This window comes from Coenobita brevimanus, chromosome 63 (genome assembly GCF_032717465.1).
Source record: "Coenobita brevimanus isolate Jiangsu-jjx chromosome 63, ASM3271746v2, whole genome shotgun sequence".
Classification (NCBI taxonomy): Eukaryota; Metazoa; Arthropoda; class Malacostraca; order Decapoda; family Coenobitidae; genus Coenobita; species Coenobita brevimanus.
Genome location: NC_137016.1, coordinates 96824 through 112942, shown reverse-complemented (window position 1 = coordinate 112942; position 16119 = coordinate 96824). Strand labels below are relative to the sequence as shown.

General features: G+C 40.4%; 1 protein-coding gene across 3 annotated transcripts in view; it reads left to right on the top strand.

Moving 5' to 3' along the window:
• The window catches only part of LOC145404457 (bestrophin homolog 15-like), a 62546-nt gene extending 50256 nt beyond the window's left edge, over nt 1-12290 (top strand). For 2 of the 3 annotated variants that reach the window (XM_080275977.1, XM_080275974.1), the window contains 4 exons: nt 1740-1846; nt 2932-3058; nt 3644-3767; nt 6764-12290. In XM_080275977.1, coding sequence (XP_080132103.1) covers nt 1740-1846; nt 2932-3058; nt 3644-3767; nt 6764-7259 — 854 coding nt within the window. In that variant the 3' untranslated portion in view covers nt 7260-12290. The remainder of the gene's footprint in view (nt 1-1739; nt 1847-2931; nt 3059-3643; nt 3768-6763) is intronic. The other variant, XM_080275975.1, reaches the window with a different exon arrangement.
• The last annotated feature ends 3829 nt before the right edge of the window (nt 12291-16119 follow it).

The following is a 16119-nucleotide window of genomic DNA, read 5'->3' as shown; positions in this document are numbered from 1 at the left end:
GAAAGGTTATGGAGATTATTTTTAACCCCCAGAACCTGAGTGTATGTAACTTAAGCTGAATAGAATTGTCTGGCAAAGGAAGAATAAAGTATAAAGATATCCCCTTGGCAGTGCTGTAAAGGTTATATGTTTCTCATCCATACATGATATGGAAACATACTCTGTTAATTGTGAAATGCAAGGGGGTCAGGCTAACCAAGATTTTTAATTTTGCATAGTGTAACTCATAATGCTTACTGGATGTAGTTATGTTTTATCTAGAGTTGTGGACTGGGTGTGTGGGGCAAGGAATGTCCTGAATTCGTGTGTACAATACACAAGCTTTGTGGCCTACAGTGACATGGCACTACTGAATGACTCCATGCAGGGGCTTGCACAGAATATGTGAACATGTCCAGCTCTAATGAATGACTCTGTGCAAGGGTTTACACAGCATACATGAACATGTCCAGAACCTGACTGGAAGTATACAGTATAATGTCACATAACAGCAGTGTGAAGAGGAAGAATTCTTTTTGGTGCAACCAGATGGATGGCTGTTTAGAACATTTGAAAACATGCCAGTTTTTACATTGGAGTGCATTGTGTAGAACAGGGGTTGGAGAACAGGGGGTAATGTATGTGGTGTGAGAGGTAATGCATTCAGTATAGTACTGATTTTTCACATAAATGATGTAACGTACGGAAGTGAAGCTTGGACGTTGTTGGAAGGACACAAGTCAAGAGTGAGAGCAGTGGAAATGAGTTATTTAAGAGGAGCTTGTGGAGTCACGTGGAGAGACAGGCTGACGAATGAGGATATAAAGGAGCGTTGTGGTGTTGATGTGGATGTGATAGGAAGCGTTGTGAGGAACACACTGAGGTGGTTTGGCCATGTGGAGAGGATGGAGGGTGAAAGACTGACGAAGAGAGTGTATGTGAGCGAGGTGGAGGGTGGAAGAGGGAGGGGGAGACCGAGGATGAGATGGAGGGATGGGGTGGAGAGGTATATGAGAGAGGGGGGTGTGAGTTGGGAGCAGGGTAGTGAAATGGCGGGGGACAGGGCGACTTGGAGGCGATTTGTTTGTGGCCACCCCAAACGGGATTGAGGCGTCTGGCAATAGATAGATAGATAGATAGATGTAAGTTTTAGTGAACAAGATGTAAAACCATGTATCATGATATTTGTTGACTAGCTGCTGTACTATTGAAATATGTGTACACAGACATGGCTTTTTTTTTTTTTTTTTTTTTTTTAGATGGGGATAATTTCATTTTACTCAAATAGATTTTTGGGTAATACCCCAAAAGTTCCCTGACCGTTGGTGTAGAACAAAGAGTACTATACACAGTCTGTGTCCCTATATACAGTACTGTATAGCTGTGCATGCCCTGATGTTATTTCTTAGTTATATAGCATGTCTGATAAAGAAAAGTGAGCATATGCCATATGACCATATACATCCCATACTTACAGCACTGCCATAGGGTGGAGGGGTATTAGAGTTTTGGTGTTATGATGAGACCACTAAGGGATGAGGGGATTCTGTGGGCAGTTTTCCTGCATTTACAAGCTGTGATGTGTGTTGGGGAGGAGGATCGGGAAAATCAGTTGGGTAGATCTTTACCAGTGACATAGAGTATTATATTAAAGTGCAGGGCCAGGCTACTGGAGAGCATTATAGCATCAGGTCTTTAGTAGTTTGCACCATGCTGTTTATTGGAAAAGTCTGAATCATCCATTTTTTATTTTTCTTCAGGGAATGTTATTGTGATGGAATCCTCTGAAGATCTCCATTATCCACCAACCCGGTCAGGTCACTTGCCACGGTCCAGGAAACCCAGCAGGTCAATTGTTCCAGCAGAGGTAAGAAACAGTGGTCATAGTAAATTAATAAACTGGCACTGACACTGTTGTTGCTGTGACCTTAAATTCATCTCTACATAACCCCAGTGGACTGCAGGCTGATGTGGTCCTACTCCTGCAGTCCACCATCCTCCTTTTGGGGGATAGGGAAGGAGCTGAGGGAAGTTTGTATAACCAGGCAGCAGAGCCATTCAGTTATATTGGTACCATCATTTGATGGCAACCTTTTCCATTGCAGAAAATGAAGCAGCAGTGAATACTGTGCAAAATTCATGTAATCATTTATCCTATCAAGGTATGTTATTAATATCATGAAATGTTACTTTTTATGAGCTGTTATATAGTAGGCCTCATGTTTAAAATGTATTTTGAGATTATTTATCGAGATTAATATTATTGTTATAACATTTCACTGTATGCTATAATGAAGTGTTTAAGATGGACACTACCGATAGTGAATGTGTGAAAGTAAAGGGCCAACTGTAGTACAGTATATTGTAGTATAGTAGTAGTATTGTATACAGGAGAGTAGTCCAGTTGTACAGTAGATCCTCACTGTAATGGACTGACTGGGGGGAAGCCAGAGCTGATAAAGCCTAAAATGTGTTATATCCGATAGTCCCCCCTGTGGTGGGATATTTAAGCACATATTTGAAAGTAAATGAGTACAGCAGCATATTCTAGTAATAAAAATGAAAACTATGCCCATTTTACACTAACTTGGCCCATAATTTTGACTCTTTGCAGCTTATTTCACATCTGTGTCATAGCACATCTATCGTCGTGACTAGTATAGTACATTATTTATTACAATGTGCTATAGTCTGTGATTACAACTCAGCTGTCAGGGTGGAGAAAGGGCAATTCAGGCCAGGTTAGAGTGAAAAGGGTAGGAAACACATGTATTGCAACCCATTGCACCTGATTTAATGGACAGTGTTCATTATACCTGACGATAATTGGTTGGCCTTCTAGTGTCCATTAAATCTGATATCTGGTCTGCCGAGTCCATTAAATCAAGCGTGTAGTGTATACAGTAATAATGAGGCTGGTGCTCCGTGCTGCTATATAAACTTACCCAACAGAGTGTGGTAGATGATCCATCAGACAGTGAGGAGAAGAGGCTGATATCCCCAGAGGGCAGACCCAGTATCCCTGGCACCCCATCAGTGTTCTCGGATGAACCAGATGGACACGAGGAGGAAGGTGGTGGTAATGATTCTTAGTTTATGGTTTGCCTGCCTGGTGATGTAATGGTTAGAATGCCCCAGTTAGTGATGGCATTGCTTAGGTTCAGTCCTCAGAAAGTGATTGGAGGTTTTTCAGTCATGTAGTGCCATCAAGGGATGCAGGCTGGTCCATCTGCCCTTAAATATAGTGATCTTTGGCAGCCCAGCCATTGGACCTTGTGCTTCAAAAGGGGTGATATGGCATTGACTGTTGGCTGCATGTTACCGTTGACTGAATTGGAGCTAGGCCAGGAATATACTGCATGTGTCCTTGGTGCCATCAGTAAGGTATTGTAATGAAACCTGCTCAGTTCAAGGGAGAGAAATGATGAGTGATGAGTGAACATTTTTGAAATGAGTTATTTTTAGTATACATGTAGATCACCTTGAAGGGATAATTGGACATTTAATTTGATTTATCATTTTCCTGATAAGGTTGTTTAGGACAGTGAATTAATCTAATGGCTATGTGGACTATATGTATGCAGTAATGGTATTCTAATACAAAAAATATATATATATATATATATTGTAGCAAATTTTGCAGCACATGACTCAATACTTACAGATCATACACTGAAGAAAAAGAGAGGTCTGGGCAGCCTTAACCTGAAAGGATTATCCAAGATTCTTGCATCAGAAAGGCACCACCATGCAGAGTCACCATTTACACCTCCCCAGCAGAGAAGAAGGTGCCAAGAGAAATATAGTTGGGTTGTTTAAGTAACAGATGAGAGGAATTAACCCCCTAAGGCCAGGGATGTTCCTTACCATTTATTCTTGCCATCTCCTGACATTTTTATTCAGCTTTGGATGAAATGTTCAGGCTGGACGGATTACATAGGATGTGGTCATAATAAATCCCTTGAGTATGAAAATCCTTTCCATAGCTGCATACAGTTGTCTGGTAACAACTGAAAGGAATGAACTTAAAAGAACATTATCTGGCTTAAAGGACTTAAATGTAAAATGTCACCCTCTTTCCTGGACATCCTCACTCTTTCTGCCTCGTGACTCCTTTCCTGAATCCCTGTCTTATGCTGTCTCTCCCCTTCTCTGTCTCTTCTTTGGTAATGTATTTGGTGATTATAATTACTAAAACAAAATAAAACTCACAAATAATCCACTGTGCCCTCACTGTACGAAACCTTTTGCATCTTAGCGTACGTACTAAAATTGTCTTAGCGTACTTAAATTGTCCACCATATTGTCACAACACAGAAAATTCTTCAACATAACCTCAACAAGATCTCTGGGAGTACCCAGCTGAAGTGGCTGGTTTGATGCAGTCCTCCAGGTTCATGTCCAGATGAGCCTGGAGTTACAACAACAACAATTGAAAAGAAAGAATATGGAGTACATTGCCACTGGGTTACATGTGTACAGTTTAAATTAACATCAATTTACACACTCATCAGAAACCTCGCAGGTCACTTCATGTTGCAGACATTGATAACCATTCTCTAAACTTTCCCATCTCTTATCCTATGTGCAGAAAAAATATACAGTATACAGTGTATATACAGCCAGAATGTTATAAAGTTTCACAAGCAGTATTGATGGTAAAGTGTCTGTTTGATAGTTCTTGATAATCAGATATACCACACAAAGTTCACTGAAGTAGAATACAGTACAATAGTTCTAAAAGCAGAATGTTGAAGAAAGTTATCATTTAAGGGAAAAAAATGAAAAAAGACACAACTGCATTTTTTCCATCATGAGATCATCAGGATGAACTGGAAAAAAAAAAAAAAAATGTTTATACCTTTCTGCCATCCCACAAAAATGCATTGGAGTGAGGGGTTCTTTCCAGTACAGCCAGCAGTTTGTGTGGTTGTGTGTTTACCAAATTGTAGTACTGTATATACAATCTGAGCTAAGCTTGCAGTGTCCTGTCTCCTTATCTGCTTTTATCCAGTCTAGTTTTAAGCACGTTGTTGTTCTTTGCTAAAGCCACCTCACCTTCTATCATCATCATCATCATCATCATCTTTATCTTCCCACCTCTTTCCCACCCACAAGTGAAGTGAGATACGCCACAGAAAGCCAGAAAAAGGAAAGCATGATAGTGGGAAAACAACTCAGCAGTTTACCCTGAAATGAACCACACACCTATTCATTCATTGTTCAAGCCTCAGAAATCTTGGCTTCACCTGATAGGTAAATGTGTCCACACATAGCTTCATAATAACCTATTAAACAGAGTCAGTGCAATGACTGTCAAATTAAAAAAGGATGTCAAACCCTTGTCATACACTTCTACATAAACTTATCCAAGCAACTCAGTTCCTTGTCAATTCCCTAGCCTTGTCACCCTCTAAATCTCTCTATTCAATGCACTCATTGACCATGTTTATTCACCCTCTTTTTGGCTTACCATGCCTCCTCCCACCTTCAAACTTACCCAGCAGTAGCACACAGACAGGTTACTGTAAGCAGTTATCAAAATGCTAAAACTAGTGAGAGTATGTTAACACTTTTTCATATCTGTTTCAAAGAGCAAATACCGGAATCAGGTCAGTATTGACAAAAATCCCCAAATTGGTGATGTATTAGATGAGTGAAATGATTTGGATGCAGCCCTAACTACAACTTAATTTAGTCTTATTATGCTCTCCATTATTTTCATTTTGCCATTAACAGATCTATAGAACAACTTAGATTTTTTATTTTTCTTTTGCTTATTATGTAATGTGGTCAATAAAAGCTCATATTGCCTAGAGGCAAAGCGGGGATCCTCTCTTTGGCTCAGGGGTAATGAGCGTGTGTTTGAAGTGCAAGGGCCTGAGATCAAATCTCGGCCAGATCAGTGATTAATTTTTTAAGTTGCATTTTGGTTATTACAATTACAGTACTGTATGTCCTTCTCGTGTCTTATTTCTTTTGTTCTTCATGTTTTTAGGTAGTTATTTCATGCCACCTTATAGTCATTGCATGCACTTTCATTGTGTCTTTTCCATACCTTGTTCCATGCTTTCTTCCTTGTGTTACTTGCCATCCTGCATCTCATGTTGAACGATTTGTTTATGTCTTCCATCTCTGCAGCAACAAACTGTGAGACATTTGTACTAATACCTTCACAGAGTATTATGATCAAGATCTCATACTCTTCATGGATATTCTGTGTCATCTCTATTCCACTTCAGTTTATGTCTCCAAAATAACATCTTAGGGAGTCAAAATCTGCTCTTCTGCAATAATATCATTCCTGTCTTTGCACAGTATTTCTTCACCCACTCACCTGCCTTCCATAAACACATCCATCTCAGTGACCAAGAGGTCATTCTTTCCCAGATGACACTAGTCTGTGTATGCACTTATGAGCACACATGACTACTCCTTTACACTTTGACCAGTATCACTAATCTCATGTTTGAGAAAATAGCACTGGAAATGCAGCTACATTTGACATGGGAGAACCACGTCAGCTTAAATCCAATAAAGTTACTTCTGTAGCTTATTTACTCTAGCGATTTTAGGATTGCCAACCCTTTTCTTTTGTTTGTTGACAAAGTGTAGTCATATTGGAACATTGATCTGACCAGTAACCAAGGAAACCTATTCCTATCTGAGAAGTAAGACTCACTGAGTGTTCTCCAAGTGCGACACGATATTGAATCTGTGTAGTGGCCCATTTCTGTCAGATGAAAACAAACCAACTATAGTTGTTAACTGTATTTTGTTTCAGGAGTTATGATTCTGTTGCTGATGAACAATCACAAGAAGATGTACATCATCATCATCAACATTCTTCCAAGCCAGATGTGTCGTCTCCCAGAAATTTATCACCAATTGCGCCTGAGACCGATGGTTCACAGACACGCAGTCCTTACGGTGGCAACATCTTTGTGTTCCCTGAGACTGCTGTGCCAAAAGCCTCAACTCCTGAAGGAAAATTTGCTGTGATAAAACCTGAGTCTGTGAAAATCTCAACTCCAGATGGGAAATTTCCCGTAATAAAACCTGAGAGTGTAACCCCACTTATAAGTAATGTGGAACAGCAGGCTTTGGGTAAGGATCCCTTGGAGACGATAGAAGAGAGACCCCAGGAGGGTGGTTCAGATGAAAGTACTGTGCACATGGAAGAAGCAAGGAAAAAGCTTATACCAGAAAGTGAATTAGAAGTGATACCAGAATCTGACTACATGGTCACACAGACAGACAGTGATGATTTAATGAAATAGTTTTGACACTGCTTTAATTAAGAAATGCCCTTTTTCACTGAGCATTAAGATCTGTAATGAAATATTGATAACAGTGCAGTTTTGTAAAATATCTTTTCTTGCAAAGGTAAGATTCAGTCAGTTGCTTTAAATGTATAATCTTCTTTGTACTGTAGTTTTTTACAGAAAGAAATCTATACAGAATTAAAGATATGCAGCCTTGCTTATTTTAAGGTCAATAATGGGTGACAGTAGTGATATAGGTTGTAAGGGCCAGGTACTTACTGAACTGATACATACAGGTGTGATGTCACATAGTCAAGATTATCCGTTGTGCCTCGTTGAGCCAGGAGCTCGGCCATCTTTCTCTGATTGGTCATTTTTCTATATGGTCCTTGGGATTTTCTCTGTCCAGCTTCTATATAAATTAGATTACTAGTACCCAGGAGACTGTTGACTTATGCTGAGTAGTTTAAGGGGCAGCTCAAAGACATTCTCTTTTCAAAAAGGTTTTATTTTGAGAGAGGTGTTTAGGTGGATGGTACAGGATTTTGTTGCTGCCTCTGCAATGTCACAATTCTTGTACTGTAATTGTAAAGATGCAAGTGTGGTTTAAGCTCTAGTGAATTCCATAGGATGAACTCACTTTTGAGGAACAAGAAACCAGATTCTTCTTCTTCTTACTATCATGATCTCAATATATCACAGTTTGTTTAACTTGCTTATGGATTTTATAATTTAATACACACTGATACACCCAGTCACACCATAGAATTAATTTTGATACATACATGCATATACACTATATATATATAATTTTATAATTCTTGCTGGAACACAATTCACACTTAAGACAGCAGCTTTTAGGATCACATCTCTTGTGTTAAGTGAGGGATTACTATAGTTTTACTTTGCCGCAGTAATATAGAAGGGACAAAAGGGTTTAAAATTCAAAATAAATTGCAGAGGAAGATGTGCCACATAGTGTCCTGTGCCACGTATAATATACTGTAGCTCAGAGTCCACAGACACAACTAGGATGGGATTCTCAGGCATGTTTATGATTGATTGTTGTAACTTTGATTTGCTTTTGCAGGAAGAACTAGAAATATGGAGAATTCTGCTGCTTCCTTTTCTTCTCCTTCCTGTTAAGACAAGATGATATTCCTCTGGCAACCAAGTTTTTTTTTCTTTTTTTTTTGTAGAGGGTACAGGGGATATAAGATGACTGCACTCATCTTTCGTTGCCATTCCTGGGAAAACAAATCACATTTACGTCGGGGAATCGATCATAAATACCCATGTGTCTAATAATCCCACCCCTGGTTTATTGTCCGATGTTTCATGATTAGTGTTGTGCCGGGATCCATACGCCCTCTGGTCAAGGGAGATTATCCATAGATCAAAGCACAGTTGACTCTTTGAGTGTGTGGCTGAAGTGTTAACCTAGGATGCTGTGTAAATGGACCTGATGCAAGTGGTGATTCATATCTCATTATAAAAATCTAATATGTTAAGCAACCCTCAGGCCTGACTCCAAGTTGCCTAGTAAGGACCCTGTATGACCCCATCTAGTTTACTGATACGTTTGCTAAGGCCATTATCTACTGTATACAGGTAATGCAGATGTAAGACAGTACTATTAATGATGCTCTACAACCCAGCTAGACTACCTAAGGGCATGGCCTACTGTGTGGAGATAAAGCACACATAAGACAGGGATGTGAAAGAGGTTCAAAGGAATACAAAAGTGAATGGGTTGAGCAGAGCAGTACAGTATATGGCTCTGTTTAGAAGAGGTTACAAGGGACACTTATCAAGCCATGGAATCAACAAAGATTATCAGAGTCATGCACAGAGCATAAGTATATTGTTGTGGAGTATGTTCCTGCCTTTAATTGTGGTATCCTTCCATTAGGTAACAAATGGCCTACTAGTAGTTAAAAAAAAAAAGTTTTACACTGTCAGAAATCCAATTTTCTTTCATCAGGAGGTTGTGACGACAACTTACCAGGCATCCCACTCTGCATTATTAAACCTTGTTCCTCCCCATGATGCACCATTATGAAGTGAGCACACTACATCCTGAATGAGGATCCACCTACTTGTATGGGATTAGTTAAATCATGGAAGACCTGTGGATGCGTTTGAGTTGGCTTATTCTGACTTACACTGCTGTCTCAGTTCTTACAAAAGTTCAGTACCTCATTCCTGGCCTTATGACTGTTAAGAGGAGTTGCTCACTTGCCTGCAATTACTCAGTATATAATGGCAGGTGACAAAAGCATGAATCTCCTTTCCAAAACTTCTTTCACAGCCATCTGACAAGAAAAATGGATTTTTAACTTTGGTAAAACCTGTGCTTGTTTTTACCTGTCCTTCCATATCTTACATCCGTCATATTCGGTCTACGGTACTGTCCTTAGAAACACAGCCCATGTAGAAGAGCTTACTTGAGCCTTAAACAGGTTGTAGGCACTGTACTTGTTACCTTAAACTAATACTCATTCATGGGAGTTCCTGCTGTGAATCTATTGGGTACAGTATAGCAAATATCAAAATGGGCTCATAATAGAGGTAATGTATATTTAATGTAGTCATATAAGTTGCACCTTCATCTTGACTCATTATTACCATCACCAAGAATCTTTTTAGTACACGTTAACTGAATTGTGGGATGGCTCAGGAATTATCTGTTAGTTATATTAATGCTGTAGGCGTTTTGCAGTGTTATCCCCTTGAGGATTTTTTTTCTTTCACAGACTTGTGAATAAACAATCATTGTTCTAGAGCGGTTACAGCTGTATGTTAACACTGTAACTTTATGTTATTCCAGTAACCCATAGATCACTTCAATAATTGTTACCTGATTCTTCACTCAGTTCAATGTACAGAGATGTTTAGGCCTCACTTTGTTACCACACAACTTTGTTACCACACAGTTTTGTATTAAGTCACTAATACAAATACGATCTCTTTCTTTGTGTCTAGAAAGGGAATTTCTGATTGTTGTATTCATGCAGCACAGGAGCATAATTTATTTGTTAAATAGCTGAGGAGCATGATTAGTTTAATAACTAGAATCAGAGAACACCATGCATGAACAAATTTTTTTCAATCTGATCTGAATTTAGGTTGTGCCAGAACATTGGTTACTGATTATATCATTACTGAATGCATCATGTAAGTCCAATAGCCAAATACTTAAATCACTACCTTGTACACTGTTACTGCAATACTGACTTTGTTAATTAGCCCCAGCAACTAAGTAGTAGTTGTTCCCTAAGCAGTCTGGCCGAACAGCCCCAATCAGCAACTGAGTTTCCCATGGTACATCATCATTATTGATACATGGAACACATCATCATATTGTTTTCTGTCACTTGTACTGTATAGCAAGGTCTGTAATGGAGTGTAGTTTCTAATATGCAGGATATGTGATTGTACCTGACTAGTGTATGCTCCAAGCACTTACTTAACCCCTTTGATTCAGTGATGTATTTTTGGTTTTATTTTTGCTATCCCTGGATGGTTTTATTGTGCGTAGGAGAGACTTTATGAGCTGAGGGCATAATAAACAGCCTTCATTAGTCTCTTCAACCTGAGAGACTCTTCCTTAGTTATGTAAAACTGTCCGGAGGTAGTAAAGAAGAAAGAAAATCACCATATTCAAGGGGTTAAGGAGCAGGAATCCAGCCTTTCAGTAGGGAAGCTGACTTTAGTAAAAAAGAGGTGAGTGCACAAGCTATTCTTGTGAAATTTACTGAGAGATCACACAGTTCCATGTGTAAAGAATATCTCTGTTATATCTCAGAAATGGAACCTGGGGCCCATCAGGTGGCAAGTAGGACTCGTATTCACAAATTTATGATCAGTTCAGTTATAACCTAGATTTTTTTTTTTTTTTTTTTTTTTTTTTGCTGTAGGAACTAGACACATTGGTAAATTATGCACTCTTATGTTTCTTTGTTCATCTTGCCAAAAAGTAACTAACTGCATTAACCTTCTCTGTTATCAAAGACGCATGTTTTCAAGGAGGAACAGATGTGAAAAAAAAAACTATGCCACTGTATTCATTTCTTGTATTGCTGCATTAAAAATAAATCTTAGATGTGAGAGGGGATTGATTGTAAGTTTGGGAAGCTGGGCTGGTTGGCACAATATGAGGTGGAAGGCCTTCACCCCTTCAACCCAATGACCTTTTTTATACTTTTTTTCTCACCACCACAAAATTATTTTCTCAAACTTTTAGGACAAATTTCTAGTAGTGAAGGGGTGGGGGCTGTATGTAACTCCATCACACACATCTCCCTTAAGTAAAATAAATTCTTCTGAAGGAAACCAGAATGAAATAAAGACTAGTTCATCAGACTGCATTTGATCTCTTCACTCCAGTTATGTATTATTCATTTTAAGCTGCTGTTGGATGGTTTTCTTCAGTAATTTGACTCAGCTTTAGTGGTGAAGGGATTAATTAAGACTATAAATAAATTCTGCGTTTCCAAAAAATATCGTCAAGTAAAATAATCTGAAAACAGCAAGAGCACAAGTTAGAAAAAAAATTATCTGAATGAAGGGTTTATTGGGTTGCCACCTGATGGAACTGGGAGTTGTAACTGAGATTTTGGAGAAATCTGTAATATTAATTTTAGCTATGTTCAGTCGGGGACAAAAATTTGCATAATTATTCACACCTGTTATTTCTTGGTTTCCTCTGCTGACTAATAAAATATTCCAAAGTTGAGAGAAGCTTGGTATGTTGCTCTGTTCATTGATAATCCTCTTTGGTATGATGCATCAAGAAGGAAAGTGACAGACGCAACCCAAGTACACAGTAGATATAGTGGAATAGTGGGCAAACCTTTGCCCCGGACTGTATTTAAAGTGTGATTTAGATGTTTGAGTATACAGTGTAAGGAAAAAGGATGATAAATTAATTTTGTGTTATCAAGATTTATTGTTAACAGTAGAATAAGTTGTTTATATCTGTGATCGTACACTATTGAAACACCGTACAGTGCACACTACTGTATTGGTAAATAAAAACAAATTACACTCTATATGAAGCAGATTTTGATAAACACGTAGTTCAGTTTTTGCTTCTTAGTATTTATGTGTACGGTATGTTGTTTGGGGATATGTACAGTATACTTCAGCCTGATGGGCTGGTGGAAGGAACACCCCTATCAGAGTGATGGCCTTGCATTGATGCAGTTCCCCAGAGGTACCGTATTCATTCATGTAATGCCACCAAGGGGAGTAGGGTGGTCATCTACCCTTAAAAGTCCTCGACTTTGTTAGCCAAAATTCACACTCCAACACCGTGAAGGGAATTGTTGTTGATGTTTCTTAACCCTTGTTTGCCTGGCTGAGTAAACCTTTCAGCTGCAGATAAGCTACTGTCCCTGTGGAACCACCGCAATGGGGGTCGTTGTTGTTGCATTTTTTTTTTTTTTTTATGTGCCCGACTCTGGGCATAGGCTTCACAGCCTGCTATCAAGGTCCAGCAGTCCTCCTACATACCATACACCTCTACATGTCACCACTTCAGCACTAACACCCACCATCCATATTGAATACATGCTAAGGCTGTCTCATACAGGACTGGTGTATTGGTATTAGCGGGGGTATTTTTGCGACATGTCAGCGGGTCTTCTGGTAGATCAGTAAAGCCTGATTTAATGAAATTCAAATCCTTAAACTGTTCCCTGCCCCAGCATGGATTTGAACCCGGGTCCATTAGGACTGCAGGCCACCTCTCTACTGCCTGGCCAATCAGACCCATTTAACCACAATCAAACAACTGTTTCTGTGGGGCTGTCCTGCAGGTACAGTACAGTACAGCACAAACACTGTGTAGGGATCTGGCACCCTCACGTGGTAGACAGAACCTCGCAGGGGTCACACCAGAGTCTTTCCCACAATGGGCATACATAGATACTATGGCTTTGTCTTGTATCCCTGGCAGTGGCAAGGCAGACCTAAAGAAAGTACAGACAGTCCACATTTAAAGATGTTTCTCCTAAATCTGAGTGCTGGTGAGAGATACAGCTTTATGTGGTGGCAGTGGAGCCCTTACAAACTGTTATCAACTCCCTCCCTCTCCCGTGAAAGAAAGATGGGTGACTGTGGAAAAATGGCAACTTTGGCCTTCAGTCCACAAAGTTCACATTCAGATGAACCTGAGTTTGCAACTGCACTACTTTGCCCCTGACCCCTACACTTATGTTTAAATGGGATGAACAGGGATTGGATGATATCAAGAGGAGTAGGCTGGTCATCCACCCTTAAAAGTCCTGGACTACAGTAGCCTAGCCTCAGGCCCCTATACCTCAAAAGGGTTAATATGAAATTAGCTGTTACAGTACCATAGCCATTTTATTTTTACTCTCAAGTCTTGATATGAGAGTGATGTTGTAATGGAGTCTATAAAAGCCCACATTGCTTAGAGGCAAAGTGGGTGATCCTCTCTTCGGCTCAGTGGTAACATGCGTGCCTATGAAGCGCAAGGGCCTGAGATTAAATCTCGGCCAGGACAGTGTGATTAATTTGTTAAGTTTCAGTCTGGTCATTAAGTTGGTTGGCAGCGGTGTGGGATGAGGCGAGGCTTGGAGGGCAATGACGTTGTTGACGGCATCTTAGGCCTTACATCCTGGGGTTGAGCTGTCTGGTGTGGTCTGCAGTGCCCCCAGTGGTGGCCTCCAGTGCTACGCTACCCCACGTGTTCAAAACTGACCAAAATCACCAAGGGGAGAAAAGAATGATGTAGTGGGGTGTATAAAAGCCTGCATTGCTTAGAGGCAAAGCAGGGGATTCTCTCTTTGGCTCAGTGGTCTATGAAGCGAGGGTGGCTGAGATTGAACCTCGGCCAGGACAGTGTGATTAATTTGTTAAGTTTCATTTCAGTTATTACAGTGTGAACTGTATAACTGGAAGAATTATATCCTACATAAGTTGTTTACCAGGGAGATCCAACAATTAAGCCTGCCATTGACCCTCTTCTAGAATGAGTAGGGAGGGAACATCTTTTCAGTACTGTATGTGGGTATAATTCTTTCATATGTAACTCTAACTGTTGCCAGAGCAATGCATTGTGAAGGAGGGCAAGAGGTGAAATAAATGACAATGAAATGCAAGCAGGCATGAGAAATGGCAAGCACTATTTAGGAACTGAGTTTTGTTGTTGTGGCCCAAGACTGATCTAGACAAGAACCTGGTGAACTACAGGCTATAGCTGCTATTCTTGTGCTGTTCTCCATCTCCCTTAAAGGGGATAGGGAGGCACTTGAGGGATGTTTATGTAACTGGACAGCATAGCTGCCCAGTTATATTAGTACCACCAGAGAAAGGAATCCTTCTCCAGCACCAAATGCCCATGATAGGAAGTTAAACTATATGTGGTGCAGTGAATAGACTGCAGAGAGAGAAATAAGAAGTGTGAGGATTAACTGTATCTCCTCTTGCCTATCACATGGAATGCCCCACTGCAGCTCATGTAGCCACCACCATTCTGCACTGATGGTGCCTCAGTGGGGATATAAATCAAGTTCCTCTCTGCCTGTCAGAGAGACAGAGTGAGTTGCACGGTGGTTATGCTGCAGTCAGTATGCAGGAGCTGAGTTTCCCCCTCATCCTCAGCAAGTGGAAGTGTAACTGGCACCTGAGTAATCTGTATTGGGGCCATAAGTGGTGAGCATTAGCAGAGATTACACTTCCATATGTCCTGAGGTACCCTAGGGAGGGTAAAGACCCTATGCATGCCAACAAGTAGGGGGTCCTGATAGAGGTTTACTTCCCCTGTCAAGAGGACCCAAACCTTGCTCTGAAAGACCATAAATTCCCCTTTAGTAAAAGTGTAAGATTTTAAACAAGAACATAGAATGGACCCCAGTGTTTTCAGACCCATCCAGCAGACAGAGTAGCTAAAGTATCACCTAGTGGCTCAGAAAAGAAACAAAGACTGTTGAAATAAGACAACAGTTGTCTCCAATCCACCATTGCTCCTTCAGGAGTGAAAGGGCCTGGGGTTACACTAGAAATTTGAGGCGAGGGACGAGTTGCCAACCCCTGAGTTGCATTATGTGAGCAAAGTGTCCTAACCTTCCTTCAGATGTAATAAACTCTTGTGGACCACACCAAGCTGGAGCACTTTCTCCCTCTAGTGAATAGACCACCAGGCACCTATTTGATTACTGTATATGGATTACCACTGATTATAAAAAAATGGTTTCTAGCCTACAAGACACCATTTGGCTTGCTGCTCATAGCTAAGTTACCTGAAAGTAAGACAACATGAAAAATTTGATATGAACCACACACCAGAAGAGTATGAGATGGAAGGATACTCACTGATGTTTGGGATGAGAAATATGGCAGGCAGGACAATGTTGGCAAGGAACTGCCAGGACTGGTGGTGCCCAGTGGCTCCCCAGTGAGAGGGAATACTGATCACAACACACTCTAGGCATCCTTTATGGAGCTAACCACCTGTAACCAAACTACGGCTGTACTGATGTATAGAAAGATTATCCACCTTCTGTCTCTGTTTTTCCTATTGAAAACATATAACAAAATAATTTTCCTCCTTATATTTGCATTTTGTAGAAGGAATAGGTCACAAAGGGAGGCTGTGCACTCAGCTTTCAGAAGATGGTAGGAAATCAATCATTTGAGAATCCCACCTCTGACATAATACCTATATGCACTGTAATAGGGTTTGGTTAGCCAGATAACCTAAAGATCCGTCACCCCTGAGTACACACCTCAACCAGGTCCACAAACACAGGCTAAGTTCTCTGTCCTATGTGAGTGGGTGGGTGGGTAGTCAGGGTGGATGGATGGGTGGGAGGGTAGTCAGGGTGGATGGGTGGGTGGGAGGATA